Source organism: Chionomys nivalis, chromosome 8, assembly GCF_950005125.1.
Source record: "Chionomys nivalis chromosome 8, mChiNiv1.1, whole genome shotgun sequence".
Taxonomy (NCBI): Eukaryota; Metazoa; Chordata; class Mammalia; order Rodentia; family Cricetidae; genus Chionomys; species Chionomys nivalis.
The window spans coordinates 36,427,793-36,455,104 of NC_080093.1; the positions used below are offsets into that span (position 1 = coordinate 36,427,793).

Below are 27,312 nucleotides of genomic sequence, written 5' to 3' on the forward strand. Positions count from 1 at the left end.
TCATATAAGACAATTGAGGTCATTTAAGAAAAGACTAGGCTTCTACAGATGGAAAGACAGATTCTTCAGTAAGAGCAGGCTGAAGCACAGCCTGTGTTCAAAAGCTTACTTGTACAAAATGGAGGCGTCGTGAGAATAAGGAGAGCTAACATTTCAATAACAGTTCCATGTCAGCACCATGCGAGGCTACTTACTAGCAAGCCATTGGTCCCATGCACAGTGATGCACCTTGAAAAGCTGTGGTGAATAGACAGGCCATCCACAGACGCTGGATGTCTGTACCCTCCTTTAGCGTCTACGTCTCCACACAGGTGAAAATGGACAGGATAGCGCCCCAGGTGCTGCTGGCCCATGTGTTTCATTTCCACATAAGAAAGATGGACTGAAGTAAAATTCTTCTCTATCTACAAGGCAAAATATTCCCAATCAAGTGGAATCCTTTCAGGACAGGAAAGAAGGAATAAGCATGCATATATAGTATGTAAACAGAAGATGTCTACGGAGGAAATATCTTACAACATTTTGAGGGTTGGGGAGATGGATCAGTTGGTAGAATGTCTGCTATGCAACTGTAAGGGCTTGAGTCCAATCTCCAGACCCAGGTAAAGAGACAAGGAAGGGAGATAAATGTCCATGATTCCGGTACTGGGGAGGCAGATGAAGGCAGTTTCAGGGGGCTTGTTGACTGCCAGTCTAATTGGTGAGTCCTAGGTCCCAATAAGACCGTCTCAAAATCAAAGTGGATAACTCCTAAGGAACAACCCTCAAGAATGATTTCTGGCCTCCACATACACACACACACACACACACACACGTACCCGCACCCCCACACAAGCATACATACACCAATAAAATAAAATGAGCACATTCGTTTTCCTTTGGTGTTTTACCAGAGCCTCACTTAATAACTGAGCACCTTAGGGGCTAGCGACGTAGCTCAGTCGTAGTGTTCAATTGCATTGTGGGAGGCCCCCAGTCGGATTCCCAGTACTGTGAAACGGGAAAGCAATAGTCAATGCTTCTTTGTGCAGACTCATGTTTCAAAGAGCCATGGGACTGACTTCTATCAGAAATAAGGAAAAATGAAACAAGGAAAATCACGCACTGCTTTCTTGGGGTGGGGGTGGGACAGGGTAGGATAGGGAGTTGTAGGGTGGAGCCGGGTTTGTTTTATTCCTCAGGCATTGCTATGTAGCCCTGGCTGGCCTGGCTGGTACTCAGTATATAGTTCAGGCTGGCCTCATCATCACCTTTAGAGGAACCCTACCTCAGCCTAGCAAGCCCTGGGAGGACAGGTGCGCACCACTGCACCTACCTGCGCATTTTGTTCAAATGCACCTAAGACTCAACAGTGTCAGGAAGGCCACACATGATAAAGCCACGGCTGAACTAAAGAGGTCAGAACCTGAAGATGCACTCACTTCGCCCCCATAACCGCAGACGAGAAAAAGATCAAAATTCTAACTGTGCTATACGGTGACCACTAAGTGTACACTGCTTTTCATCTTGACGCCAAGGTAATTAATAAATCAGATCAGAGGCTGTCTATGTGGGTCATTCAGAGTCTTATTCCCTTTCATCTCTCTATCCTCCACCACAGCTTCTTATCTACTGCATAGCTACTTATTTCTAACTCCTTACCAGTGTTTAGTTGGAAACGCTCTCTTTCCCCTGTAGGGAAATCTCCCCTGTGATGTGAAGCTGGAGTACTCTCAATATCTTCAAGCCCTGGGTTTCTCAACCACATCATTGAAAATAAAGCAGTAACGCTGCACCAGCATTTCTGAAGCCAGAGATTCAGAAGCAGAGCTAATAATCAAAGGCCACCCAACCCAGAAAGACAGCTCAGACACTTGTAGCCAGATGTGGCTCAGACCCCAAAACTGGCCACACAGAATACTGTCTGCCATAAGGTAACTGCTTGTTTTTCTCCAGAATAAAAATCTGCACACAATAATTTTTATGGAACCAGAGTTTGATTGTGTATATTAGTACTGTCAACCCCTTGGTAATATCAGCTTTTTCAGAAGCCAGGAGATTCTGAGAAATTGCAGACATGGATACCAAGGTCATCATGGTGATCTCTGTGAGACTGTGTTGTTCATGATGTCTAAAGTTAACAATTCTTCACAGAATAATTCTTAATGGATGAACTACAGCCCAGGCTACCTAAAGGCACAAAGTTCTTTGTGTGTGTGTGTTTAAGTCAGGGTCTTACACAGCCCAGTACATTAGCCAAAACTAGCCTTGAACTCCTTGATGTTCCTGGTTCAGCTTCTCAAGTTCTAGGATTACAGGTATATGCAACCACACCTTGCTCTCTTTTAGTTTCATTTGGTTTTGTTTTTAAACATTTTCTAATATTTAAAAAAGAATTACAGCGGAGCGGTGGTGGTACATGCCTTTAATCCCAGCACTCAGGAGGCAGAGGCAGGCAGATCTCTGTGAGTTTGAGGCCAGCCTGGTCTACAAGAGCTAGTTCCAGGACAGGCTCCAAAGCTACAGAAAAACCCTGTCTTGAAAAACCAAAAAATAAAATAAAATAATAAAAAAAATTATAATGTCTTTTCAATATCCATATATATGAATAACACCCACACAACACATATATACACACCCTACCTAATTCCACCACTCAAAAGTTCCTTGACAACTTAAACATGTCTCAGTACTTAGCTACTAGGCATCACAGAAGCCATCAAATCCTTTGGCCCACCATCACATGTCCTCCAAAGGTGTCATAATCGAAGAACTGGCACTGATTCTCGGCATAGCAGGAGGCCTCCATTTCTCCTTGGATCACAACGTTACGAGTGAGAACTCCAACCTCAGCTCTCATGTCTATCCCGTCTATGATCTCACCGACATGCAGGAACTGCGGGGTCTCTGGTGATACAGAGGAAGGAAGGATAATGTCAGAACAAAGAAAAGAAGATGAGAAGCCATCCAGAAAAGCATTCTCCCTCATCTGACAATCTCAACATATTATCCAACACCTCAGGATGACAGACTCCCAGAGGCAGGGATCTTACAGACTGTCGATCCACTGCTCACCCAAAACCGGAACTCCTGCTGCTGCCCTCAGCCCCAGGCAGGGCCAGAGAGCTTGCTTCACCATCTCTAGCTCAGTCCTGCCATGGTTAGCACTAAAGGCATGGGACTGACCTAACACCTTCTCCCTACGTCTAGCCACCTGATGACCATAGGAAGAACCAAATGCCAGGGAATCTGAGGAATAAAGGCGTTTGCAGCTCTTGTTATGGGATGTCACACTGTGTTTCCATCTCACACTGTGAGCCAGCATCTGCACACTAGCCAGCCCCCCCCCCTTTTTTTCTCCTGCTTACTGTCTTTGAAATAGCTACCTTTCCCAGAAGTTGATAAGCAATTTCAAAGAAGTTTAGTTTCCCTCTCTGATGTTTTTCTATTAAACTCAGGAAGGAGAGTGGGACTTTCCCCAGAAAGTAATGATGGATAGTATCACTGTAACCAGGGCGTTTCCTTTTTATTTCTGTGTGCCTGATGTTATCAAAAAAGGGAAAAACTGAATAAAACAGAGGGGAAAAAATGCCAACTCTAAACTAAGAATTCTACTTAACTTCTACTTACTCTTTTTTCTAAAGCACAAAGTTTTATACTTCAACGTTCTTTACTCAAAAACAAACACGTACTTCTTGAAGGGTGTCTGCAGCTTTTGCTCTGTGGCGTCATGGTAAAGGTGTAAGTACAGAGATAAGAAGGCAATGGAAGGAAACAGCGTGCTAAAACCCAGAAGGGAAATACGGACCAAGGGCCTTTGGGCAGGACCAGTGAGCAGAGGCAGGAGTGGGGATGAAGGCCTGGCACATGGCAGCTGTTCTTTGTGCTCACAGCTCACCTCGTAATCTGCTCTCTTCCAAAACCTGCACTATTCACAACCACAGCAGGAGAGGAAAGTCTCATCAAAATATCTTATCTGGTTCTATTTTAAATATGACTAACGATCTCTTTTCTTTTTTAGTCAAGCAAGTAGGAATTCAAAGAATACTTTCTTTACTTAAGAGAGGCTGATATTAACGCCAGGTAGTGGTAGTACACACCTTTAATCCTGGTGCTTGAGAATCAGAGGCAGGAGATTCTCTGTGAGTTGGAGGCCAGCCTGGTCTACAAAGCAACAGTCCTAGTCTTTTTGGCAGCCAGGTCTACACAGAGAAACCCTGTCTTGAAAAATCAAAAAAAGAAAGAGAGAGAGAGAGAAAAAAAAAGAAAGACTAATATTAAAAATTAATTCCTTGTTAGTCAGGTTTACTAATATCTGACAGTAAAATAAATAGGAAGAAACCAGGATGGACTTCAGAACACCAGTCTACCCAGTGTTCATCCTCACCTTTAATAAGGAAATGGAGACAGAGGAATACCAATCACCTGCTCCGTCACACCTGTGGTGGGAACACTGCCTGCAAGGGCAGCTTTCTGTGTGCCACCCTCTGGAATCTCGCGTTGGGTGCGCTTACCACTAAGCCCTTGAGTAGGAATCAAAGACCAAGGAAAGAGTGTGTTTCCAAAGTCAAGTGAGGAGTCCGGTACCTTTAACTTTGACCTGAAAACGGCTGCACTCGGGACACGGGAGAAGAGTGAACTCCTCTGCTTGGTACATGGAGTAGTCGGTGCTGGCAACCACGATTCGGTCTCCGGCTTCCCAGCTGCTGACATCGTCCAGCAGGTGAAGCTTCACTCCATCTGCAATCTCCACCCGGAAACCCGAGAGAGAGATTCCTACACAAACAAACAGGCATCAGGAGAAGTGTTTTCCAACGTACCTAAGGCCCAGCAGTACCGCTTTGGGGTATATACCCAAAGGATGCTCAATCGAACCACAAGGACATGTGCTCAACTATGATCATAGCAGCATTGTTTGTCACAGCCAAAACCTGGAGACAATCTAAATGCCCCTCGACTAAAGAATGGATAAGGAAAATGTGGTACAATTACACAATGGAGTACGACACAGCAGACATAAAGCAAAGAAAAAATAGCCTATAATTCACAATCTCAGAGAACCTAGACAACAATGAGGATCCTAAGAGAGACATACATGGATCTAATGAACATGGGAAGTAGAAAAGGACAAAATCTCCCGAGTAAATTGGGAGCATGGGGACCATGAGAGAGGGTAGAAGGGACGGGGAGAGGAAGTGAGGGGAGTGGATAAAAACATATAGCTCAATAAAAATAATTAAAAAATAAAAAAGAGAAGTATTTTCTTAAATAAATAACAAGCAAATGAATGAATGAATGAATACATGAGCATGTGTTCCTGAAGTACAAATCAAAAACTAAAATAAATACAATTTGGCCATTTTTCCCATAATGTGAACCATGTGCTAATTATTTGTCTCTAAATAATAAACATAAGAAAATATGGATTCTGGTTCCCACAGGAAGAGAGCCCATACACTACCAGCCATGATACAAATTGTTATATCAGTAAACTATTCTTTAAAATTAGTCTGAAGATTCTCAGTGCTGACAGTCTTTGCTTATTTCATGTCAGTATAAAAACTATAATACTGCCGGGCGGTGGTGGCGCACGCCTTTAATCCTAGCACTCGGGAGGCAGAGGCAGGCGGATCTCTGTGAGTTCGAGACCAGCCTGGTCTACAAGAGCTAGTTCCAGGACAGGCTCCAAAGCCACAGAGAAACCCTGTCTCGAAAAACAAAACAAAACAAAAAAACAAAACAAAACAAAAAAACTATAATACTGCCACACACCCCCACCCCAAAGTAGTCACATGTACTAGGAACACATCACACTTAAGCAGAAGCAGCCAGACACAGGAGAGGTCTGAAAGAAAGGTCCGGTGGCTTTATTTGGTCCAGGTCACCAGAAGCGGCAGGACATCAGTGCCACCCTGTGCTAGGAATGAACGCATACCGCAAACATGCCATTGCTGGGCTTTGTGCATGCTTTAACCATTTCTTTCTAAAATTTTTAAACAATAAAATCAATTTCTCCAAGTTCTAGAGGCTGTAAGGATCCATGGTCTAGGCACCAATAAAGTCAGTAAAGGCTGGCCTCCTCGTGGAAGCCACCTTCTCTCAGTTCTACACGGCGGAAGGGCAAACACAGTCTGCTTTCTTTGCCTAGGATGAGTGTCCACTCTTGTTCACCAAACAAATTACTGTCCACCTCATTATCAATTGTTGGGAAACTCCTGGGGAAGAAGCTCAGTAAGTAGAACGCTAATCCAGCACACACACTGTGCCTGAATTTGGTCCCCCGGCACTGCAAACTGAGATGGCAAGACTTTAAAAGACGTCTGCGCCATCCTTGCTGGAAGTAGCCTGTGCTCTGGGCTTGGGCAAGCACTGTTAGTATGTATACCTTCCTCATCCTTGCAATGAGCATCAGTGAAGGCAGCAGGGTAAAGCCCCTCGGGTACTCACTACTCTCTCTTCTTCACAGTACAGATCACAATTAGAGCCTGTTTGATAGACTGACCTTCGAGTACATGATTGTGACCTATCTGCCTTAACTCCTTTGGGGAATGACACACTGCAAATGCTGGAAACTTCTAACTACCAGTGGGTGGTGTGGAAATTTGAATGAGAATGGCCCATGAGAATGGCCCATGCGCTCATACATCTGAATACTTGGTTCCCAGTTGGAGGAAGTGTCTGGGAAAAACTAGGAGTGGAGGAAGTGTGTCGTGGATTTTGAGCTTTCAAAAGCCCATGCCATTAACAGTTTGCTCTCTCTGTCTCATGGTTGTATCAAGATGTGAACTCAGCTATTGCTCCCACCTGCTTGCCTGATGCTACACTCCCACTAGGATGGTCACAGAGTCAAACCCTCTGAAACTGTAAGCCCCAAAGTAATGCTTGACTTTTATAAATTGCCTTGGCCATGGCGGTTAATCATAACAATAAAATAGTTATTTTTTTAGGCAGTTCCTCGAAATACTTAGCCTTTGAAAATCAAAGCTGGTCCCTAATTGGGCAGAGAAGAATTGAAGTCTCTCTGGCTTACACTTTGGCTTGTTGCATTCAATGCAGTGTTGAAGCATTTACTGTTCCTACAATATCTGTCCTTTAAAAAATGTCATGAGCCGGGCAGTGGTGGTGCACGCCTTTAATCCCAGCACTTGGGAGGCAGAGGCAGGCAGATCTCTGTGAGTTCGAGACCAGCCTGGTCTACAAGAGCTAGTTCCAGGACAGGCTCCAAAACCACAGAGAAACCCTGTCTAAAAAAACCAAAAAAAAAAAAAAAAAAATGTCATGAGCAAAAAGCTGCTCTCAGGAAAATGTGCACAGGATAGAAGACAGCTGCTTTACAAAATCAATGGATGAGAAAGATTCGTGTTGGGTAAATGCTTCTCCGGCATCATCTTAACCTGAAAGATGATGCTGATTCTCATGAACTGAAGAATATGGCTACTTGAGGTGGGAGGACAAAAAGACGGGAAATGTGGGCAAGAAACAAGAACAATACGGTCTCACCATCTTAGTCAACAGCCAGATAAAGCCTAGCCTGACCAAGTCATGAAATCTGTCACTGGAGACTAATCTGCCCTGCCAGTGTGTTTTCTGCAAAGTACACATGTGTCTGCATACATGCAAATACAAACATTCACACAAGTACCTAGTAAGCTTTGGGTACAATCTCAGTAAGTTTCTTAGACTCATGTTTACTAAGACAAATAACTCCAGCAACTATAATGGATTTTTATTTATAACGTTTTGTTTGCAAATGAAAATGTTATAAACAAAAAAATTTTACTTGTAACGTATTTTCATTTTCATATATCATATCCTTCCAAAAATAGAAATAGGCACCTTAAGAACAAAGATCATCAGAAATCCTACCACAAATCATTACTCCAAAATTAAGGTTTTAATAAAATAAAATACTCCATAAAAAGGAGTGATAATGAAATATTCAATTTTTTCACATTAAATTTCAATACTTTTTTCTAAGATACTGTACTAAATAAATAACTTTTGATTTGAAATGTCATTAGAATTTATTTCTCTTTTAAAAAAATAAAAGTCAGAAAGGACTTGGGAACACTTTAGTGTTTGATAATTTCTCACTTTTTCTAGGCTGAGGAAAAAGCCCTGTCCACAACAATCTCCACCTGGCACTCCTCACTGACATCTAAAAGGAAGAGAGTTTAGTCTCCTGCTTCCTATGGAGAATTTCCACCCCTTCCAGAAAGCAGGAGTCACTGAGGAAGTCAGCCCATGGCAGATGGCAGGAGTTCCCACTTCTAGAAACGAGCAGTCAACGTGACGTGGAAATTAAGGTCCCTACACAGGAAGAGCTGACTCAACCGCTGGGGTAGTCGTCTCCAGCCTGGAACTTTCCTGTAGACTGGGCTATTGCACACACAAGAGAATCAAACTCCAGCTAGGGCTGGTGTTTAACACCTGGGCCTGAGGCACTCTGGATGCCGGGAACAGGGCTAGGTCCAACTTCTCCACCCATCGTAGGTACCACTTCTGCTCTTAAACCTACGTGGCTCAGAAGCAGTATGTGAAGAGTTCTTGTCACATGTCAGAGATTCCATTTATTTAATTTTTTTAAACATTTTATTTACATTTATTTTTATTTTATGTGTATGGATATTTTGACTGCATGTATGTCTGTGTACCAAATGCATGCCGTGTCTACACGGGCCAGAAGAGAGCATGTCAGATTCTCTGGAACTGGCTTTACAGACAGTTGTAAATTGCCACGTGAGAGCCAGGAACTGAACACGGGTCTTCTGAAAGAGCACAGTTCTCTTAACCACTGAGCCATCTCTCTAGCCGCTCCCCCCGCCCCCGATTTATTTGCTTTAAAGCAGAACACTGTGTTTAATCACAATTCATACAAAGGATTTTATTATGACCCAAGTCATATCTGTGGCAGCGTTAGCATGTATTCAGTGCCTACATGTACTATGTTAAAACTTCACGTGTGACACATACAGCATCCTTATCCTGTGTTTCTCTTCTCATCCTCATTCTTCAAATGAGAAGACTGAGGTTTAGGAAGTGAATCCCATGTCAATGATCAAAAGGAAGCAAGAGAACCAGGATGGGATCCTGGACATTCTATCAACAACTATCCAAATTAATGAAAGATTGGTTTGGTTCACTAATGAGCAAACCTGGGTAACTGCAGATACAATAAGTATCTCTTAATTTTGCTCAGCTCACATTAATTTCATATCACACTTGCTTGGAAAAGGCAGGGATTATAAAAAAGAGAGACAGGCAGGAGCCAATCCACAACTAATGTGGAAAAAAAAAAAAAACCTGAAGCAAATGGGTAAATTAAAGAAATCTCAAAAATCAGACAGCCCCTAAATACCCAGTGCTAACTAAGCTTTAGTCGAACAAATCTCAGCAGCCTGGGCTACACAACCAGTGGCAGACAAGCCTGGGCCGCGGAGGGAGAGTCTGTTTAAAGAAAAACAAAGTATATCTGAGATTACTAACTTTTTCCCGGTACATTCCTAAAGGATGGGGTTCTAAAGACCTTGGCAGTACAGAAGCAGACTCAGGCTGACCAGAGGATCAGGTTCAAGACTTGTGTCACTATTGGGGGCTACAATGGTCATCATGTTGGTCTTAGTATTATTAAGTGCTCCAAGGTGGTAACCACTGCCATCCAAGGAGCCATCATCTTGACCAAGCTTTCTATGGTCCCTGTGCAGAGAGGCTACTGGGCAACAAGACTGGCAAGTCCCACACTTCCATGCAAAGTGGCAGGCCGCTGTGGCTCTGTGTTGGTACAACTCATGCCTGCCCCCCAGAGGCACCAGCATTGTCTCTGCTCCAGTGCCCAAGAAGTCACTGATGATGGCCAGTATTGATGACTGTTACACATCAGCCAGGGGCTGCACTTTACCTAGGCAACTTTGTCAAGGCCACCTTTGACGCCATCTCTAAAACCTACAGCTACCTGACCGCTGACCTCTGGAAAGAGACTGTGTTCACTAGGTCTCCTTATCAGGAGCATCTTATGAAAACCCACACCAGGGTCTCTGTTCAGAGGACCCAGGTTCCAGCTGTGGCTACCACATAAGGGTTTTTATACAAGAAAAGTTAAGTGAATTAAGTCTGTTAAAAAATAAATAAAAATAAAATTGAAAATCATAGAATATTGTGAGCTGGAAAAAACCATTCTAAACAACATGGTTAAAATAATTTTTATACTGCATTGCTCCTTTATTTTCCATTTGCCCATAAGATAAATATTTAGATAAGATTATCAAGAGGTGGGGCACTAAGTAACAGGGTGGGGACTTTCCCTCTGAAGGTGACCAAAGGTAGCATTTACTGGCTCTTCTACATAAAGATTCTAAGCATATCATCACGTCCAATCACGGTGTACACCAACCAGATTGGCTCCGTTGGTCAAAGCCAAGAAACGAAGCTACTTCTATTACTTGTGTGGCTGTAATAAAAGACCCTGAGAACAGCAATGTAAAGGATTGCTTTTCCCTCACAGTCGGAGGGGATATTCCATCACGATGGGGAACTCAAGGTAGCAGGAGCTTGAAGCAGCCGATCACACTGTGTCTGCCCACAGAGAGAAGAGAGGGATGAACCCTGGGCAGGGAATAGTGCCACCCACAGTGGGTCAGTCTTTCTGCTTCCATAAATCTTGCAAGATACTTCCTCAACCACCTGTATGCCCAGAAGACAGGGGTCTGTAGAACTCATCAAGCTCAAAACCAAGATCAACCACCACACGACTTAATTAGACACTATGACTCAAGATCCAGAACACAGTCCAAGGAGGACTGCCTAACCTAAAATAGATCAGTAGCTAGTCCAGACTTCCTGAGTCTACAAGATCTAAGTTTAGTACGAAAATCTACCAAGAGAGACAGATGTTTGAACACAGTAATGCCCCACCGCTATCTGTCTCAGTGCTTAGCCATGTCTCCCAGGGTTCAAACTCCCCGCCTACCTTCAATCCATTCACTATAGGCTGTCACGGAGAACTTCTGGCCCTCCAAGGTGTAAAATTCTCCTTGAGCCAGAGCCTTCCCGCCGGTGCTGTGGTTTTCATAGTTCCTCACAGATTCGTTGCAGGAAGAGCTCCCACCATCGATGACACCAACTAAAGCCCAAGCTTGCCTAGAAGGAAGACAGCAAGCACATCTGGTTATCCGTCAGAGAAACACCCCGAGCCCCGGAGATGACATGGATAGCGCGGGAGACTGCTTTTCAACATCTGCACTTCCATTTCCCACTCTTCCCAGGAGGCTGCAGTTTCCAGGCTTTTGCTGAAGCTGCCGATGTCACAGAGGCAAATTCACCTGATTTTCACAAACTTGTTTTTCCAGCTTTGTCACAGGTGAAGCACTGATGACAACGGCATCAGTTAATCACGGACTTCCTTCCTGGACACCCACACGCAAGCATGTGTCATTCTAGACATGATCTCTTACTGTCTCCTAAAAAAAGACTGCCACCTGCTCTCCTGTAGTGTTTGGTGGTAGTTTGTGTTGAGATAGGGTCTTGGGTAATCCAGGCTACCAATGAATTATGTCGCTGAGAGAATGATCTTAAATCCCAGACCCCTCTTGCCTCCACAACCAAAGTGCTGGGGCTGCCATCACACCTGGCTTCTCAATTTGTTTTGTTTTTGTTTGGTTGATTTCATGATATCACTAGGGATAGAGCTCATGACCTGAAAGCTTTAAAAGTTAATGCTGGGGGTCTGGGTACCTGAATGTTCAGGTAGACTAACTCAACACCGAGGTGAACTGTGGCTCTCAAGCCTTAGCAGCAGAACAACCTGAGGGAGGAATCGCTGAATCAGATCACTGCCCCACTCCGCTATCACCACAGCTGACAGTCAGAGGGTCAGAGAATCTGCATGTCTAGCAAATATCCCAGTGATGCCGAATGATGCTCCTAACCGTAGTCTGAGAACCCTTAGGGTCTAGGGAGTGGGCTCAGTCAGTAGAGAAGCTGCTGGAAAAGCAGAAAACCTAAGTTCAGATTCCCAGCACCTTATAAAAGGCAGGGTCCAGTGGCACACGTGGGCGATCCTACTATCACAGAGGCAGACACAGGCAGATCACTATAGCTTCCTGACTAGTTGCCCTAGACAAATCTATGGACTCCGGGTTCAGTGGAAGGAAGGTCTCTTCTTTAAATATGAAATGGAAAGCAATTGAGGGAGATACTAAAGGTTGCCCAAGGGCCTAACCACATAGCCACGCCCACCCCTAATTTAGAGGTCACAGTTCACAGAGTAATTATCACTCTTTTGTCTTGAGACAACCCAGGCATTACCAGTTTTTTAATGTCTGTGCATTTAGGCACAGTTGAGAATCACTAAGTACAAAGTTTCCAAACATCCTTAAAGCCACAGAATTGTTAGCCAACAAATTTCGATTTAAAAAAAAAAAAAAAAAAAAAAAACAATTACCCGTAGAAAGCAAAGTGTTTTTAAAATGTCAAAATGGACTTGCCCCAGCTTGTGTCCAAAGTTTGTGAAAGAAAAAAAATATAGCAACAAAAGCCAGGAAACTCTTTTTAAGCCTCCTGGTTCAAAACAAAGAAAAATGTGAACTTCAGACTTTGAGAAGAAAAATACTAAATGTAATCTATGCCAGACAGATGGCTAGACGCTCAGAGAAAAAGTTCACTAAAGCAAGCCTCCAGCCTTCCACGTCCCACAGCTGCCCCTGTGAGGATTAGGGGCTGAGAACCAGTCAGAGCTATTTCTATCCCTTGATACAGCAGAAAGGATCAAACAAAGAGTGTCTCAACTATTATCTCCCAGTAGAGAGGAGAGGAAGAATGTCAGAGGCTCCCTTTCCTGCCCAGAGTGGCCTCAGCAACTACCAAACAATGTTCTACTAACATTATCTCAAGAACACTCCCACTTCCTCCTCCACTTGTGGGAAATTTCAATGCGGTAGCACCCAGTCTTCAAGAGGTGCCTGCTTCTGTACACTGGAGGTAATGTCAATACAACGGAAGCTGGTGTACAACACCGTTCTAACGTCTCCATTAGGTGAGCGGTGATGTGTTAAAGGGCAATTATAAGGCAGTTCAGTAGGGGGAAAAAGCAAAGTCAAGACAGTTAACACAAGATCAGAAGCACTGATGACCTGGGGGAACAGAAGCTGTCACTGTTGTCACAGCTACACCAGGAAGCATAGCAGGTCCTCTGTGGTGTGTAATATTAGTGACCTCTAAATGCTGTGGAACATTTGTTTAATGATGCAAAGATGCGTTGCATTCTTTTAGGTTACATTTGTTTAATTTTGTGAAGCTGTGTTTCTTTGCCAGTCTAAAACACCTGACTGGTCTAATAAAGAGATGACCGGCCAATAGCGAGGCAGGAGAGAGACTAGGCGGGGCTGCCTGGCAGAGAGAATAAACAGAAGGGGAAATCTGGGAAGAAGAGATCAAGGGGAAAGAAAAGGAGGAGGACATCAGGGGCTAGCCACCCAGCTAAACAGCAAGCCATGGAGCAAGAAGTAAAGAAAGGTATATAGGATAAACCTAAAAGCCCAGAGACAAAAGGTAGATGGGATAATTTAAGAAAAGCAGGCAAGAAAAAAAGCCAAGCTAAGGCTGGGCATTTAAAAGTAAGAATAAGCCAGGCGGTGGTGGCACACAACTTCAATTCCAGCACTTGGGAGACAGAGACAGATCTCTGTGTCTTTGAGACCACCCTGAGCTACAGAGTGAGTTCCAGGACAGACTCCAAAGCTACAGAGAAACCCTGTCTCAAAAACCCAAATAAATAAATAGAAATAAGAGTAAGCCTCTGTCCGATTTGCTCACTATGTAGACCAAAAGAGCAAAAGAGAAAAGAGTAAAAAACAAAACAACTGCAACTCTGATTTGGATTCAAGGTTCCCCAAAAGGCCCACATGTTGAAGGCTTGATTTCCAGCCCGTGGAGCTATTAAAGAGTAGCTGGACCTTTAAGAGGTGGTGGGGAGAGGGAGAGAGGCCTTAGGGTGGCCAGCTAAGGGCTGTAGAGGAGTTAAGAGTACTGGCTGTTCTTCTGGAAGACAAATCCTAAGTGACCTACACTACAGAAAGCAGCTCACAATCTAGCTCCATGGGATCTGACACCCTCTTCACGCCTGTGTGGACACACAAATACACATACTCACACACATACACACACATTTACACACGAATCACTGGCGGCATCCCCCAGCAGGGCTTATGACACTACATACACACACACATACACATACACTACAAACACATACACACTCACACACACTGTAAACACACATATACACTCAAACACACACACACCACACACTCACACATGCTCACACATGGATCACTGGGGGCATGCCCCAGCAGGGCTTCTGACATTACACATACACACACACACACACACACACACACATCACTGGGGGCATGCCCCATCAGGGTATCCGACAACCCAGGCTCCTCTTCTCACTCTCCATCCTGGGCACCATGGGGTAAGCAGTTTTACCCTTACTGTGATGTTCTCTGCCTTGCCACAGACCTAAAGCCACAGGGCCAAGTGACCATGGACTGAACTCTCTCAAACTGTGAGTAATCTCTCCTCCTAAGTTAATGGTCTTGAATATTTATTTTGTCATGGTTACTGAAAGCTGACTAACACAACAGACATGTACCTTTATCAAGAGTATGTTTCCACTCCTGGTCTAACATTATAGGAATGGGTGCATGAGCACATCAGTAGATGGGTAAAGGAACCGTTAGAGAAGCACACAACAGGTCCGAGCTGGAAAGGCATTCTGATATCCACAATAAACTGCGATATATTCATTCAATAGAAAATAAACAATGGTGGAAGCCGGACATAGTGGTGCACGCCTTTAATCCCAGCACTTGGGAGGCAGAGGCAGGTGGATCTCTGTGAGTTTGAGGCCAGCCTGGTCTACATAGTGAGTTCCAGGACAGCCAGAGCTACACAATGAGACAAACAAATAAACAATAGTGAAAAAAAGCTCGCCCTATGTGTTGAAATATGAACAGCGCTCATGAGGTGAGCAAAAAATAGCCAGACGCAAACTATTTAGTCTGCTACCATTTCTATGAAGCTCGAAAGAGGACTAACCTAAACCCTGGCGCGCTCCCTAGTTCAGGAGAACACCGTCTTCGGAGAGGAAGGAATGATCGGTGCACAGCAGTGGGGGCAGGAGGGCTATGAGCTGCTGCTGATGTTGTGTTTCTTGGCCTGGGTGGCGACTGCATAAGCACCGCCTTGTGATCCACCATTAGGCCTCCCATCCCTATTACAGCACTTCTCCATTCGTGTTCTCGGAGGAAACCCTCGGAGGCTTTGCTCATGCTCACCTGTGTCTAGACCTCCGTTCTTGGCTGCCTATGCAGCACACTGCTCAAACTCCTGGAGCCCCCTGCCTCTGGAGCACGCCTATGGCCCATGCTAGCTTTTGGCTGTTGGTTTTCTGTCTTGTGTTTTGACATCTCATAAGAACAAGTAAATAAGAAGCAATTCAAGATGGTAATAGACCTCTTCCCTTCACTAACATTATCTCCGAGGCTTTCTGTAGATAACACTGTGCCCAAAGGAAGTTTCCACATGCAGTTTTGAGGTCCTCTCACTTCTGACATTTCCCAGTGTGCCTAAGAACATTCAGTAGAATTACCTATGGGTTGTTTTTTTTTTGTTACCTTCCTTCCTTCCTTCCTTCCTTCCTTCCTCCCTCCCTCCCTCCCTCCCTTCCTTCCTTCCTTTTTATGGTGACCCGGTTACTTCCCTCAGCCTCCAGACAGCATTAGGAATTCCAGGGTGATGAGTAGAGACTCTTCTAGAGAATTAGTAGAGATAACTTCTGTACAAATGATTAGCTTAGCTCTCCAGCTTTTGGCTGCCTCTCCTGTGCCTGAATGGAGCGAGTGGAATCAAAATAGCCCGGAAAGGATTCCAATCAAATTAGCATGCAAAAGATTTCAAAAGAGAAAGAAAAAGAAACCTAAGCATGCCTGCGACCCCAGGGCTTTTATGACAGGCTTTCCATGGACCGTGCCCTAAGCTCTCAGCTGCTCAGGGGACTCAATTAGCCTAGGCTCCAGCAGCTTCAGCTCCATTATGCTCAGAAGGTAATGGGAAGAGGAACTCTCTTCAGAGGCAAATTATCTTCACTCTGCCCAGGGTTTTTCAGACCCACATCCCTGTGCTTTCCACTGGCCCTAGAGACAATCCATGGAGGGCTTCGTAAACCGAAGCCAAGAATGTTCTGTGTACCACATCTAACAGTTAAATCCGTGGTTCAAACAAGGGGCAACCTGATGCACCAATAGGAAAGGCCCTTGGGAGTGGCTGTGCAGCTAAATCAGCAGCAGCTGTCTGTGGTTTTCTGCCCACCTTCTCTGCTTTCACAGGATACAGACTCTACTGCAGGGCTGGGAAGAGAGGAACAAGGTCTACCTACCTGTAGCCCAGCCCTTGGATCAGCTTACTCCCCAAACGGTCCTGGATCATCTGGATTGTTCCCTGTAACAGGCTCTTGACTGCTGAATCTCCAACAGCAATAGCTACAATCCGACCGGGATCCTGCGCTCTCAAAAATTCCTGAAGTCGCCTGCTCTCATTGTGGTACTCGTGGGTATCAAACTTCTCATTTTCCAAAACTCTGGCTGTATCTTGGTCAATGACCCTCACATTAAGGCCCCGGGAAAAGTCCTTTTCAAAGGCATAGGAGCCAAAGGGCAAGCCCGAGGAATGCAGAGTCCTTGCCAACATCGTCCATGATGTCCTCTGTGCCCCATGTAACTCCAGTGTCCCGCCAGCCTCCACGCCAATAAACTTTTTGCCAAATGTTGGCATACTTTCACCTTCATCTGATTTGCCATACAAGGTAATTGTTGCTTTGGATCTATAGCGGCATTTTTCTGCTCCAATATGAAGCGCCCCACCATCCTGGATCAGGATGTAACGAGTCCTCAAGGTAATGTTTCTGGATCCGTCTTCAGCATCCCCAAACACAAGCAGTCCTGCAAGGAGCAACACTACTTGAACCTTTGCAACTGTGTTCTAGCTACCAGATGGGGGTCACTGGGGGTGGTCCAGGAGGGTGACTGGCCCTCTGGTTCCAATCCCAGTTGTTTCCTGGCTGCCACCACGATGTGACCAGCTGCAAGCTCCTTAGAGGAAGAGGCACCAGTCTCCATGTCTTCCCTGCCATTGTGAACGGCACCCTTTGGAGCTCTGAGTCAAAATAAACCCTCTTAAGACACTCCTGTAAGCGCTTAATGCCAGCAATGAGAAAAACTGGGTATCCTTTTGCCTTTTATCTTTCTTTTTTTGGATAAAATCCACTACGGATATTCTATATGAGGATCACAGAGCACCCATGGGGCCCCCACAGACAGGGACTGTTACCTACCTCCATCCTGAATGACTATAGAATTCACTGTAGCATCTGAGGTCAGGCGGAACATATCTCCCTCCTTGATAACAACATGTTTTGCAGAGTCTTGTCCTGGATCCCAGTTCCTGAGACGAGGGTTTTGATCTGGACAATTCTCTACGAAACAAAAACAACACACCCCTGATACAGAACCCAGTCCAACCAAGTACAAGGAAACCATGTGACCAGCCAAGCCCAAGAATTACTGTCATTGAACACAGATTTGCAAGTCTGTTTCAAAGCACAACACAATTTCTTTTTAGTTACTTGTTTGTTTTTTAAATGAAGTCCACTTTATCACTATATGTTTGACCAAATAAACTCACTGCAACCCAGAACTCGCAGCTCCCACAAAGTACAGTCCTGCACTCCCACGGGAATTAGCAAAGACTCTGAAGAGCATTTTAAGAGATGCTCCAAGAACAACTTGAGCCCTGAGACACAGTGTGGGGCCAAAAATGCTGAGAAAGCCAAGCCCTGCCATTTACAATTTCCCACAGATTCGTCGAACAACTGCTCCCATTCATAAGACGTCACACCCAATCCTACCCATGCATCAGGGTGTTCGAGCCAGCCTAAGCAACAAGAGGTTTCTTTTTGTTTTAAAGTATTCTACCTCCGCTCCTTAGCTCTTCTTTTGGACCATGCTCTACGTGCACTCTCGCACAATGCCTACAGGCACGCAGTACATACCATCTGGAGCGTATTTTGAGGATATTCCCAAAATGACTGCAAGCGCCACAAAAAACGAGAAGCTGGTTATAGCGAAGCAGATGAAGGTGTTCTTGTGTTGCTGCTGCTTTCGGTCCTCCCTCGGCGTCTGCTGCTCCTCCGGGGAGAAAGCAAAAGTTGTTGGGGCTTCCTGGCTGGTGGAGGTCAATTTGGCTGAAGCGTGGTTCTTTGGAGGAGGAGGAGGCCGTAAGGGAACCACCTTCCCAGGAACATAACCAGGTGAGCGATGGCCATTTCCATTCTGAGGCTGCAGGAAAGCAGGGGAGTGTCCCCTGGAGCCAGCGGCATACATGATACCTTGTCACTGTGAAAAGGAAAAGAAGGTTTAAAAGCGTACCCTGTAAGGGCTTTAAAACTTGGTTTTGAGGCAGGGTCCTGTAGATTCGGGTAGGCTAGAACTTAGTATGTTAACCAGGCTAACCTCAAACAAATCTACAAGTAGACAACCTTATCCCCATTTTGTTCATGAAAAAGCTGAGCCCGACAAAGAAATTCACACCAGCCCAGGCCCTGACTCTAAAGATCAGGCTCTTAACAGTTTATGATGGCATAATCAGAACCTCAACGGCATGTTAATCTCTGGAATCTTCCATGAATAAGTTCACTCAGCTAATGATACAGGATGATTTTTTTAGGTGGGAAAAACTGACACACACACAAATATCCTCCTCTTCGTGTTCATTACTGTTAGCACTAAGAACAAGTTGTAACTGAAACTGTTAATTGCTACGGTAACTGTTGATAACTATGATGTGCTCAACAGCTTCAGAAATATGACACCTAAACTCCTCCATTGCATTCGTTCCGGAGCATCCCGAGTCACCTGACTTCGTCCAATGCCCTCACAACAAATTCCCCGTGTCTACTACCAAATAAAGGACAAGAATTTAGTTATACAGGGACCTCCAGATTGCTCTAAACCATCAACAAACCCATTAAACATAAAATGGCCCACTTAGAAGGGTTTCCAGGACCCAAATGACATGGAAATTAATGGGGAACAAAGAAAGTCTCATCAGGAATTGATCATGAGTTTACATGAGGCAAAAATCATTCTCCGAGTCAGTGTTTCTAGCAAAATGATGAGGTCTTTGGGGCTCAATGTGTGAATAAAAGCCATTGTTTAGATGAAGCTTAAAGTCATTATTTAGATGAAGCTTACACTTTAGACAAAGAAAACACACTGGCATCCAAGGTGCTATGGAGGAAACTGCTGTATGTTCCAAGCAGCAGACTCAAACAAGGAACGCAGCCAAGCAGAGTGTGACCTCCTGCATTAACAAAGAAAGAGACAGAGAGGATGTTCCTGAGTGCCAGGTTCACGGGAGGGGACACGACTGTCATGATCTGCTGTGAAAGGGGTGGGATCGATGTCCCTTGAGCTTCAGTCTTTCTGCCTCATTGTCTCAGGGTAAGAAGGGCGGGTGCTTTTTATCAAGCTGAAGAGCTCTTTCGGGAGATAATGTGCCACACCAGATGTAGCCACAAAAAAAAATACAAAGCAGTGAGGGGCTTGGGATCATCAGTCCTCTGGAAATAACAGAATAACAAGCCATCAATGTCACAAAACGGCAACTTAACATGAAAACTCAGAAGGCACCCGCCATAAATGAATCCTTCTGAATCCATTAGCCCACTGGCTGAAAACGAAAAATGAGCCACCATTCTTGTCCTCAAAAGTAAGCTAGTACTTCCATGATATTTTAGAATAAAAAATGCAAAAAAAAATCTTATTTCCAGTTCATAAAAATCATTAAAATTATAAAACAGAAACATGTTTCCTTCAGGTTTCATTCCACATTGATGGATTTACTCTAGATATGGTACTATGAGTACAGTACTTTAAAAAACATCGACTGCCATTTAGGGATGTAAATTATTCATGAAAAACGATGTCTCCTGTGGGGCTGGAGAGATGGCTCAGAGGTTAAGAGCACTGGCTGCTCTTCCACAGGTCCTGAGTTCAATTCCCAGCAACCACATGGTGGTTCACAACCATCTGTAATGAGATCTGGTGTCCTCTTCTGGCCTGCAGGGATACATGCAGACAGAACACTGTATATATAATAAATAAAATAGTATCAACTGCCGGGCGATGGTGGCGCACGCCTTTAATCCCAGCACTCGGGAGGCAGAGGCAGGCGGATCTCTGTGAGTTCGAGACCAGCCTGGTCTACAGAGCTAGTTCCAGGACAGGCTCCAAAGCCACAGAGAAACCCTGTCTCGAAAAACCAAAAAAAAAAAAAAAAAAAAAAAAAAAAAAAAAAAAAAAAAATAAAATAAATCTTTAAAAAAAAAAAAAAGAAAAACGATGTCGAACTCAGGAAGCAGCGGTGCTGAGATTGTCATGAGGGAAATGACAATGCAGACAAAAGCATTGCAGCCCAAGACACCCATCTCCCAACTCAGTTTTAAATTGCTTATTTGGAAGATTAAGGTATAATTCTCCCAGTAAATATTGCCAAATTGGGTTCAGCCTCCCAAACTCTCAACAATAGCTACTTAATCCTGAAAATCCTGTAGCGAAAGGGCACTAAAGTTTCCTCAGCCGTTCCAGCTTCTGTGCGAGATCAGGCACAGTCTGGGTTTTACTGGGGCCGCCCCGCTTCACGGTAACAGTGTGTGCTGGCATCACCCGTCACTTCTATGTATTTTTTATTTTATGGGCATTGTTCTTATCTTTTGTTTCATTTTGTTCTTTGCCTGTATGTATGTCTGTGTGAGGGTGTCAGATCTTGGAGTTACAGACAGTTGTTAGGCCCAGGGCCTCTGGAAGAGCATTTAGTGATCTTAAGCCATCTCTCCAGCCCTTGTCAGTCACTTTTTAAAGGTCATTCTTATAGTAAAGATTATACAGAAGGGGCTCATCCATGTTTTCCTATACTTTGTTTTATTTGTTTGGTTTGGTTGGTTAGTTGCCTGTTTAGTTGGTTTTTCGAGACAGGGTTTCTCTGGGCAGTCCTGGTGTCCTGGAACTAGCTTTGTAGACCTGGCTGGCCTTGAACTCACAGAGATCCACCTGCCTCTGCCTCATGAGTGCTGGGATTACACCACAGCCCAGCCTTACTATACAGTTTAAAGGCTACTACGGCATGGCACAGCCCCTAAAATAAACAAGCCATCTACAATGGGAATACCCAAATCTTTCACATAGATATCAGAAAAACATTCCACAGTTTTTAAGGCATAATTTTTGGGGTTTGATGATATTCAAAAGACCTTGAAATAATTATGAGTATTTACTTACCTGGTATCTTAAAAATATTAGCTCAAAAGATTTGATAATAAACAAGCAAATAATTACATTTTTACACTAATAATGCAAGTAAATATTTAAGGCAGATAATTTCTAAGACTATAAAACCTTACTTACAAATGCTGATGTTAGGAAAAGTAGGTATTCAAAGAAGTATGGAATATGTAGTATTTTTTTTCAACTCTCAGTCTCTCCTCACTTACCCCAATAACCCTAAAACCTCCCTGTTATTTTAATTAAAATATTTTTCTTGAGATACAGACATGTGCCTCAAATAATAGTAAGGCTGAAGGAACAAATACAGTTGATAAGGAGGCATAAATTAACTTATGTGGTATAAGTACAGTCAGTTATCACAAAAAGCAATTATTTTTAATCATCACAATGTTAAGGGCACCATGGGTTTTAACCTATAAAAAGGGGTGTGACTTTGAGAGCACTGCTGGGAGGTAAACAACCGACCATTTTCAAAGGCTGCACTGTCTTGGCTAGGAGACCATCTCACTCGAGTCTCTAAGTCCCCATTCCATTTGCTCTTCTCTTCCTGCAGTGTTTAAAGTCTTCCTTTCGGCCTTATTAATTAATTAAGCTTCAATTAATTTATGTATGCATCCATTCGTCTCACTGGGTGTTTTCACAGGATCTTACACACAGTAGGGACTCGATAAGTAGTTGCTCATCACAAAATCTTGTGAAGGAATTCATCATAGATGCTAGGAGAGGAGGGGTGTGCATGTGTGTGCAAGTGCACACGTGCCTATGTGTGTGTGTGCCTCCCAGGTATAATACGGCACGTATTTATTTATTCCGTGTATATATATACATGCATACACTGGAAGGAACACTAATGTGTAAAAACTGTCTGATTTGGTGTTAAGTTTGCGCCCAGAAAAATCTGTTTAACCACAGATTTCTCTATTTTTCTCTCTTCCCATCTCTCCTCACTCCACTTTTTCTCCCTGCCCACCCCTTCCACAGGAATTTCCCATTTAACCTTTCAATATCTTCAGTGCTTAGATACTTAACTAATCTGTTAAGTTAGTTTCCACTAGTTGCAGCTGGAAGAAACTAAGAACATTATTTCAAGAGAAAAAAAAATCAATTCTTGTTTAACTTTTACAAAATACAGTTTTAAGCCACAATCTACTGACTGATGGGTTGAATCACATCTGCAAGCAGGAATTCTACAAACTAGCTATAATAGGTTCAATCACACAGTATAAAATGAGGAAGACACGAGGGAAAACAAACGGGAAACCTTCCCTTCCACCTCTTGCTGACAGGAAGAAATGATGAGCCGGATCAGAGGGAAAGTCCTCTGTATCCGGAGACAGCAGGCGCACACTCAAGTGCTTATTACAGGGTGATGGAGGACACTTGCTCCCAGTCTGTATCAGTCTCCTAAATCACCCTCCTACCCACTGCAGAGGCTCCCGCTGTCCTTCATCAGACATGCACACACCCAGCCATACAGAACTCAGTAAGAATCCAAATGCCAGGCATATGGTGCACGCCTTTAATCCCAGCACTCAAGAGGCAGAGGCAGGTGGATCTGTGTGAGTCCAAAGCCAGCCTGGTCTACAGTGTGAGATTCAGGACAGCAAAGGCTATAGAGAGAAACACTCTCTCGAGGAAAAAAAAGAATGCAATCCTTTTGCCTTGTTTACACTCTTTCAAGTTCCTACTTTAATGTATGTGTGTGTGTGCTGGGATTAAGGATATGTGTCACCACTGTCCAGCTCCCACTATAATTTTAAAGAGAACCTATCTTTTTTCCTTTTGGTTTTGATTTTGATACGAGTGCTCTGTCTGTGTATATGCCGGCATGCCATGAGCGGGCATCAGCTCCCATTATAGATGGTTGTGAGCTGCCATGTGGGTGCTAGGAATTGAACTCAGGAATTGAACGGTAGCCAGTGCTCTTAACCACAGGGCCATCTCTCCAGTCCCAAGAAAATCTATTTTTAAACGGAAACTTTAGGCTTGTAGAAACAACCATGATATAAGCATAATCCAATCAAAGATTTCCTGAGCAACAACAGTCAACTGAATGGTCAACAATCTTTGTTTCTGGGCTGGAGAGATGGCTCAGTGGTTAAGAGCATTGCCTGCTCTTCCAAACGTCCTGAGTTCAATTCCGAGCAACCACATGGTGGCTCACAACCATCTGTAATGAGGTCTGGTGCCCTCTTCTGGCCTGCAGACATACACACAGACAGAATATTGTATACATAACAAATAAATAAATATTTTTAAAAAAAAAACAATCTTTGTTTCTGAGACTGTCTGCACAACTCTTAAAATTTGGCTAGGCAATCTTTCTCTTCTATTAAGATCTTAGAAAATCTCTACAATGTAATCACTGTTGTGTCTAAAAAGAAGTAAAAACAAACAACAAAAAGTAAAATATTCCAGAAAAGAGGTATACGTATACATAAATTATAAAAGCAAATAATACATTTTACTATAGTCATCTGAACTTCTGACCCAGTCAAGCTGTTGGCTCCCAGCTGCTTTGAATTTTCAATTAAGATTCTATATTCCCAACTTCCTGTCTTAGAAAGAGGCATGACAAAGAAAACATCAAAGTGACATTCAGGTTTGTATGTGGTTTAGTTTAAAGGGATAATGTTATGGGGGTCTCATTTAATTTTTCTTTACATAGAGATTGTCCCTGCTGCTAAACAATGAGTTCAGGCTTGCACACATAAAACAGCTCAATAAGAAATAAACTTAGGGACTGGAGAGATGGCTCAGCGGTTAAGAGCACTGACTGTTCTTCCAGAGGTCCTGAGTTCAATTCCCAGCAACCACATGGTGGCTCCCAACCGTCTATAATGAAATGTGGGCCCTCTTTCAGCCTGCAAGCTTACATGCAAACAGAACGCTCTACACAAAAGAAATCTTTAAAGAAAAAAAGTAAAGAAAAAAGAAATAAACTTGGAGCCAGTGATGGCGCACACCTTTAATCCCAGCATTCAGTAGGCAGAGACAGGTGGACCTCTGTGAGTTCAAGGTCAGCCTGGTCTCCAAAGTGAGTTCCAGGACAGCCAGGGCTACACAGACACACACACACACACACAGAGAGGGAGAGAGAGAGGGAGAGAGAGGAAATAAACATCACCCAAAAACTTTTTAGAAACTTTAATTTTTCAAATTTCCAAGTATATACTTAAATGGTATCAAAGTCATAAAAAATGTATATATTTGAACACATATAGATTTCTATGGAATAAAGAGAAGCTGGAAAGGATTCAGCATGGATCCTACGTCTACACATATAATGGCTACTTGGAAGAACACAGCAGTTGAAAAAGCTATGTGCTCTTTCCTCCGAGATCTTAGCTTTGAATGAGCACACACCCAGAGAACTGCAGGCCCCATGGCCCACAGGACACACACTCCGCCAAGACACTGGCCCTTAGCCCCTGCCATTTCCAGCCCGTCTCAACCCCAGAGTATGTCACAGTCCCTGCAACTGTCTGGCTTTGAAATCTTTGCTGACTTTTGCTACAAGTGATCTTAGAGCAATCCTGTTTCACTGTCATGTAGCTCTGTGTTCCCAATCAAGGTTCCCAGGTGCACGAGGAACAGCTATGCCCTGATTACAAATCTCCCCATGAACTGGAAGGATAAGGGATTTAGAAGCTAATTACTGTATATTCCCCTATCAGCTTTCTCCACTTGGTCAATGTAGACACACAGAATGAGCATCACCAAAAGCAGTATTCACATCCTCTTCCTCACCAACAAAAACGCCTCTAAAATATATGAAGTCTATTAAGATACAGCACAGGGAAAGTATAAGGAATATTTCAAACATACAACCCTAAAAAGACTAACCACGCTATAAGAAAAAAAGAAAAATCAGTGCTACTAATCATTTACATTGGGATAAGTATTTTTACTTAACATTACTTTTCCTGCTCCAAAAATCACTTTTCAATTAAGTTATACTGTCCTAGAAAGCTTTAGTCAGGGTATAGTAAACACTTGAAAAACAAGAATTAGAAATAATGAGAAGCTTCCCTAAAAATAAGAAAACAACTACATACTTACATTTAAAATAGTAAGTGTGCCTCGTAAAATAGCAACTTAGGTACAGCTTCGCTCAGAGTATGTCTTTAGCAAGTTACACTGTAATCGTCTGGGCAGACACAGACCCCTCATGGAAAGGATATTTCGGGGTCAGAGAGGTAGCCAAGAGGTTAAGAAAATAGGTTGTTCTTGAAGAGACCCGGGTTCAATTCTCAGCACCCATATGGTGGCTCCCAACCATCTATGTAACGCCAGTTCCAGGAATAGGGTGCCTTCTTCTGACTTCCCTGGGCACCAGGCATGCATGCGGGGCACAGATAACACATGTGAGCAAAACATTCAATAACACAAAATAAGTACATCTTTAAGATTTTTAAAAATAGTTACAAATGTCTACGACCAAAAAGCAGCCAAGTAATACTTTCTAACTGTAAAAGTGATCTTTAAGCATTTTCATTAATTCTTATACCCCTGTCCTTCACAGTCTATGAGGAATACATCTGACAATGGGGGGGACTGTGGATGGAATGACTGTGGATGGAATGTAAAATGAAATTTTAAAAATTAAAATAAAAAATCAATAAATAATAAATGTACTGAACAGCCCTGCCCTTTCAACTCTGCTAATCAAATTCATAAGCAGTGGGTGACAACCCTAAGTCCTTCAACAGCTGAAACATGTCCAAGACTGAGGTACACCATCGCCCCAGTGTTAGGAAAAATACTGGATATCTGGGGGGGGGGGTGAGGCAGCAAAGAATATAGCCAATACCACTTCCCCAAGCAGAAAGAAAAGCAAAAGGGGGCAGAGAACACAGGCCTCTGGGTGGGACTGTGGAGCTGTCAATCATGAATGGCCTCCTAGAATAAGCTCCTGCAATGGGACAAAGAGACAAGACCAAAACAAACTGGATTCAGCCACTCATGCTCAAAGCCACATAACCGAACTGTAATTCAAAGAAGGAAAGAAGATCTCAAAACAAAAATTTCCCCTGAAATTGAGGACCTTACAGTAAGAAGGACCCTCCCGCTGTGAGGCACAGACAATAGGAACCTGCCTTTGGCAGATGCTAGCCAGTCAGCTTTTACTGACCCTTCTGTTTCCTTCTTCCCACCTTACAAAGCCCGCTGTCTGCCAGCCTTTCTACAGACTGAGAGCTGTCCCCATTCACAAACCCCAAATAAAAGCCAAGCAAATCCACTACTGTTATTGTGTGGTTCCTACTTCTGACAGATCTCAAAGGTTCCCGATCTGAATCAGACAAAGGGGGAGTCATTTGCATCTCGGCACTTTGCTGTTTCTGTTTATCCCATTACTCTTCTTCAGATTCCCTCCCTCTCCCCCATTCATTCTCTTAAAAAGCCCCTTCCACCCCGTTCCTAGGCTCCTTAGGTCAGTCTCCCCCTTCACCCTTGTTCCCCATTGGCTAGAAAGACACAGAGAGGCTTCCAACCTGCTGACAGTGACAGATGGCTGTGCAGAGGCCCACAATGGACCTTCCACGGAAAAACCCAAAGCTGGGGTCTGACCTGAAGGAAGCCGATTTAATTAATACAGCAAAGGGCAGGGCTGCCAGTGGCCTGCATTGGCTGGCTGCATTCTCTGCAGACTACTAGGGACAACCCTTTAAAACGCTGCCCAATAAGAAAGCACCAGCAGAAAGTTGTGTCAGTAGAGCTGAAAGGTAGGGGAAAGGCCAAAAGAAGAGGTGTGCTTGACTAATCCGTGCAGATGAACGCGCAGATGAATCCAAAGGTCATCCTCTAGTGACACACTGACACTGAAAAGTTTGTTAGGACTCGAGGAATAAAGACTATGTTCTGGCCTGTTTTGCAAACCAAGGACGATTATCAAAGATGCCCAAACTGAAAAGACCCAGGCTACTCAATCATG

The 27,312-nt window shown here is 43.7% G+C and overlaps 1 protein-coding gene across 3 annotated transcripts in view; it reads right to left on the minus strand.

Annotated features, from left to right (window-relative positions):
• Nucleotides 1-27,312, minus strand: part of Cemip2 (cell migration inducing hyaluronidase 2) — an 82,884-nt gene that overhangs the window by 49,757 nt on the left and 5,815 nt on the right. For 2 of the 3 annotated variants that reach the window (XR_009057584.1, XM_057778601.1), the window contains exons 2-8: nucleotides 18,086-18,428; nucleotides 17,369-17,509; nucleotides 16,415-16,976; nucleotides 10,946-11,115; nucleotides 4,567-4,755; nucleotides 2,717-2,886; nucleotides 195-404 (exon numbers count right to left, since the gene is read on the minus strand). Coding sequence is in view for 2 of the 3 variants with exons in the window: in XM_057778601.1 (XP_057634584.1) it covers nucleotides 195-404; nucleotides 2,717-2,886; nucleotides 4,567-4,755; nucleotides 10,946-11,115; nucleotides 16,415-16,976; nucleotides 17,369-17,509; nucleotides 18,086-18,416 (1,773 nt within the window). In the remaining variant the exon portion in view is untranslated. Of the gene's footprint in view, nucleotides 1-194; nucleotides 405-2,716; nucleotides 2,887-4,566; nucleotides 4,756-10,945; nucleotides 11,116-16,414; nucleotides 16,977-17,368; nucleotides 17,510-18,085; nucleotides 18,429-19,286; nucleotides 19,384-27,312 lie in introns of those variants that run through there. The other variant, XM_057778602.1, reaches the window with a different exon arrangement.